The 5189-nt window shown below is 32.0% G+C and overlaps 1 protein-coding gene across 1 annotated transcript; it reads right to left on the reverse strand.

Moving 5' to 3' along the window:
- Positions 1 to 1557: 1557 nt before the first annotated feature.
- LOC131049319 (cyclin-D4-2-like) lies at positions 1558 to 2743 on the reverse strand. Its single transcript, XM_059210564.1, has 4 exons — positions 2462 to 2743; positions 2191 to 2277; positions 1990 to 2085; positions 1558 to 1800 (listed from the first exon to the last, which is right to left on the reverse strand). The coding sequence occupies exons 1-4, from the start codon at positions 2741 to 2743 to the stop codon at positions 1558 to 1560; spliced, it is 708 nt and encodes a 235-aa protein (XP_059066547.1).
- Positions 2744 to 5189: the final 2446 nt, after the last annotated feature.

The following is a 5189-nucleotide window of genomic DNA, read 5'->3' on the forward strand; positions in this document are numbered from 1 at the left end:
ATGATAAAATTATTTTAATGATAATTTATTATTAATATAAAATACTAAAACAATCTTTGCCCATCTTAAATATTTTTTCCCCTAATCTAAACTATATCCTATGAATAACCTTATATTGCTTATCCATTCTCATGGTAACCATTAATCATCCCAACGTGAGCCATCAATCAGCAAAGCTACACAATCTGTTGAAGACGATGGTGCATAGAATGGTAGAAATACAAAGACCTGTGCTAAAAAATGTATGCAAACATCCTACTGAATTGGATGATCTACTTCAAGACTTTTAAAATGCAACACTCGAAATGAAAAATGGAAATGGAATACGGTGGTAAACTGGGAATCATTTTGGAAAACATACTCAATATTATTACCGTCGAACTCATTACTTCTGTATTAATGGCTTATCATGACGTGGGGTTTATTATTTGCGTAGACCCAAAGTCCCTGTTATCTCCTAATTGAACGGGTGTTGCCTTTCAGTCAATGATTTTGAGATGGATAATTATTAGGAGAAAAGTTTGAATTTTTTAAAATAGAAAACGAACTCATTTAAGATGGATAGGAGAAAAGTTTGAACTTCTTTAAATATAAAACTAAGGCGTAATTTTTCGGACAGAAATAAACGCGTAATCCAGAAAAGAACTGGAACTGAACAACCAAATGGAACTTAAATCTTTTATTTTATAATAACTAACTGAGATTTACAGAGAAACACAACATTCGAGTAGTCAACAAATTGCAATGCAATAACTCAATCCCAATCTCTGAAAAACAGAAGAAATCCAATGCGAGTGTTTATCTTCAAAATACACCAAATCCAAAATATTTAATTTCTCAAAAAAGGCCGAAATAGTCTCGTGACCGACTGATTGACTTAAATCAATCCATTCACTTACTCGTGAGCTATACCGATTCGGATTACAAATCGTTTGGAAAAATCACAGTAAATACTATAATCTTAGCAAAATTTATTTGGGGGATTTCTTTTTTTACCATCGTTGATCCACTGCCATGTACAATGTTTCATGGCTGATTTTACTCCTTTTAGACGAATTGGTGTTTTGAGTGTGAGAGGTGCCACTTGAAATCTTATTTGTAGTAGAGAAATTGTCCATCACAAGCTGCTGCATTAAATTGTAACAGCTTATGATTTTCTCCTGCAGAAAACAGAGTAAAACATTTAGTTCTCCAGAAATCTACCCTGCGTTCCGAGCACTTTTTTTCATGAGAATCTATTTCAAGATAAAATAAAGTTCAAAGATAAAATAAGCCAAATCTATTTGCTAGGAAAGAAATAAAGTTTAAAGATTAAATAAGCCATTATCGAAGCAAAATATTTAAAACTGAAATTATACTTTGTTGAATTGTCTGGAAGATAGTATGGCTTCTTTACAATTTGCTGATTCTGTCTGTAAAACCTCCTCACAAGCACACATAACGGCTGCCTCACCAATCGATGATGGGCGATGAACCGAGAAATCAATCACTGCAATATTGAATGCATTGAATAGGCGCTTGTCAGAACCGAAAGGTATATTTATAGATATAGTAGACTCAACAATTTTCATTCCAGAGGTTGTACTGTAACTGAATACCTCTAGTAGTATTCATAATGAAGGCGACTGTTTGAGATATCAAATCTTGAGGCACTGCATTGGTGCCTTTGAGTCTGAACAGGAGGTAATGAATGAAGTTAAAAGGTGTAATGGAGCATAATCTCCATTTTAATGTTGTCAGGATTTTGACTTCCATTTCGTATATTGTTTGAGCTTCGAAATCAAATTTTGCACCTCCGATCTGCACATTAGTTGAAAATAGAAAGCCTTGACTTTTTACCCTAACTGTTCAGTTTTTTCCAAATCGAAAATTGTTGAACCGCGTAAAGAAATTGAAAATAGAAGGTCTCTGACTTTTTACCATAACTGCTCCGCTTTTACCATGTCGGAAATTGTTGAAGCTTGTAATAGAGCTGAGACTCTATTTTACCTGTAAATCAGTAAGTGGCGGAACCTTATCCTCCATTTTAGCTGCGAGTGACAGGCACGCAACCAATAATAACTGTAACGGACAGCCTATACCTTGCTGTTTAACAGAAGTATTTACAAATGAAACACAAAGAAAACTTAAACAGTACAATAATTAATATTCAATGCAGAATGTAGCAGTGAGGCCTCAACGATGCTTTACCTGCGATTGATAGCTTGACAGGAAGCGATCCAGATAATTTACTGATAAGTATACTGTAAGCGGTCTCAGATTATTATACGCTTCAACCTGCAATTAAATCCACTCCTTAATTCGTATACAGAAAAACAAATTGTATATAAGGCAATTATTTTCTTGGAGTTAATGCATTCCTATTCTTACCGTCGCGTAATCTACACAGTATTGAAATAAACTTAATAATCTGTAACAAGATTCAAAATTTTAGTTTTCTCGAGACTGAGCTCTGATATACCTTGTTCATCCACCTGATTGCTTCTTGACGAGCCGTGAGATCTAAATCGAGGTTTAGATAACGCTCAACGTAGTCTTCCCGGGGAAGATGCTCTTTCTCCTTCTGCATTAACAAAGATATCATTTCGTCGTCTTCAACAGGAAAGTCTGGTAGTCTAGTGAGCTCAATGCTCTTTAAATTCTCGACCTTGTCCTCGGGAAAACTCGAACTTGTGACCTCATCATCCCAATCTGCATCTTCCTCGCACATAAGGTTTGACAAACAGTCAAAGTTAAGGGCCATTTTCGCAGCATCAAACATCAAATTTCACCATTTGCACTAAAGATTATAAAAGATTTTCCGCGTTATATAGATCATTGATCGACCTTTCTAAAACTTACAAACTTGCATTATATTTACATAAACTCATATATATCAGCAGAAACTAAAATTTAAATGCCAGCTATCCACTGCAGAAAGTATTAGAAAAATGACTTTTCAATTCAGTTTCAATTTTGACCATGGAATTTAATGGTCTTTCTAATTATTTTGTCAATTTTAAATGTATATGACAATTTTAAAATTTAATAGACCATATTTATGAGATGCAAAGATCATATAATATAATAATATTAATATAATTTTTTAATGTTAGTATATAATTATTTTAAATTTTTTAATATATTTAATATGAATTTAAAAATTTATTGACAATTGTATGTTTCAAATTTTTTCATTTATTACAAAGAGTTGTCCTTGCTTTCTTGTTTTATATCATTTACAAATAATATAAATAAACAAATTGTAATATATAAGATATACATTATAATATAAACAAATTATATATTGAAGGCTTGTATTATATTATTATATATTTTGTTGTTTATTAACACTTTAATGTACTATTATTTCTATTCAAAATTCTTCAATTATTTTAAATTATATATTATTAATATATTCTAAATATTAACTAATTATTTGCAATACTTTATTAAAGATACATTTATTTTTAAATATTTGGTATGTATGATTAACAAGATAGATAAAAATATTTTTATACATAATAACTTTACATAAAATTTCATAAATCAAACTTCTGTTGACAATTAATAAACTTTTTCAAATAAATGATCAAACAATTATGAAATTTTATATGATACATAAGAGTGACATCAAGGTCCAAGCATATTGGAAGGTAAGTAACCCTTAATCCAAACACATGCTCTATTGCACTAGATGAATGGTTAGTCCACCCAATATTCATGCATAGCATAACAAAGAGATGACTTGCCTTTTATTTCAATTTAAAATGAAATAAAATTCATCAATTACAAAATATTAGCCTCATGGATTTTACAGTTTGCAAGCCAAAGCTACAAGGAATTATTCTAGACTCCTTGATTACTACTCCTCTTTATCTCTTAAGAGAAGAACACAATTTTTAATGTTTCACCACTAATCCTCCCTTTTGTAGAATTTTGGTGCATCTTGAAAATCCCACACCCATTCTTGATGAACAAGACATGACATCAATAAAAGAAACACATATCCAATAGATGACTCATAACCATTCCAAGTAAGGCGCATAGGATCTTCAATCTTCTATAGTGGATGTTTAAAGATGTGTTGTTTCTCACTTTCTTTGTAACCAGCCAATACATGTATTATAAATAATAAAAATATGTGCCAACACATGAGAATACAATTGCCTTTAGACATGGGTCACATAAATTAAATAATTTCAACCCCTATGTCGTATTGGACACTTTCCTAAGTACATGTACACCTATATATATACTTATATTTTAATTTATTCACCTATCCTAAATAGAAATATTTTTAGATGATGCAAGATTATCCTACACCCCTGTATTCTCCAAAATTAAATACTCAGTCTAAAATTTTATGAGTTTCCTCTCACAAAATGGAGTTAGATGGTAAAGGTTGTTGGCATTATGGATGAATTGATTATGTGTTGTATTGATGTTTTGTCAATGATGTCAACACTAGCTGTTATGGATGGTTACCGATAGATAGGTTTTTGGTTACCGATAGAAGATCTAGTGTTACCGGAAGAAGAGATTATCTGTTGACACTTCTGACATGTTTGGATCAGTAAAATATATTTGATTTCATGTGTTATATGCTCCATGAGCATGTTTCGGTTAGTTGGTATTGGCTTGGTAATTGGATGTTATCATACACTCTGGTAAACCCTTACTGGCATTGGTTTAAGGCTTTATCGGTAGAGCTTTCATTGAGGAATCATGACAGGATGCATAATTGGTGTTAGTGAAACTTCTTCATGGATTTCAGGATTTTGAAGATGTTTCTTTGGCATGGTGGGCCCATAATAGGTCTAGTACCTATCTAGGTTATGGACCGGTATCATGCTAACGTGTACTCTACACATTAACTAGATGTTCGAGATATTTTATGGATTTGTTATTATTGTTTTGGTCTTAAGCCGACATGGCATATCATTCTAATAAAGAATTATGCAATGATCTTATTTGTAATATCTTTAGGTGGCCAACCTAATTGGTTTAGGCCTTAGGGTTTGTATAAATAAGAGGTAGAAACTCTTTGTAAAGTATCATGGATATTGGAAAGGTCATGGTCAAGGAATGTAATGTGTGAATATTGTAATATCAAATTCAGGCAGAGGAGTTGATAGATCATTGGTGATCGAATTGGATTTGGAAGAGGATTTAGTCCTCCAGTATTGAGCTTAACCGAGACTGTTATC

This window comes from Cryptomeria japonica, chromosome 8 (genome assembly GCF_030272615.1).
Source record: "Cryptomeria japonica chromosome 8, Sugi_1.0, whole genome shotgun sequence".
Taxonomy (NCBI): domain Eukaryota; kingdom Viridiplantae; phylum Streptophyta; class Pinopsida; order Cupressales; family Cupressaceae; genus Cryptomeria; species Cryptomeria japonica.

Excerpts from the sequence above, each read along its gene's own strand:
- LOC131049319 (XM_059210564.1), bottom strand. The coding sequence starts at position 2,743 with ATGGCCCTTAACTTTGACTGTTTGTCAAACCTTATGTGCGAGGAAGAT. Across the intron at positions 2,086-2,190 it reads TGTCAAGCTATCAATCGCAG|CAAGGTATAGGCTGTCCGTT; the intron begins GTAAAGCATCGT and ends TCTGTTAAACAG. Across the intron at positions 1,801-1,989 it reads CGCCACTTACTGATTTACAG|ATCGGAGGTGCAAAATTTGA; the intron begins GTAAAATAGAGT and ends ACTAATGTGCAG.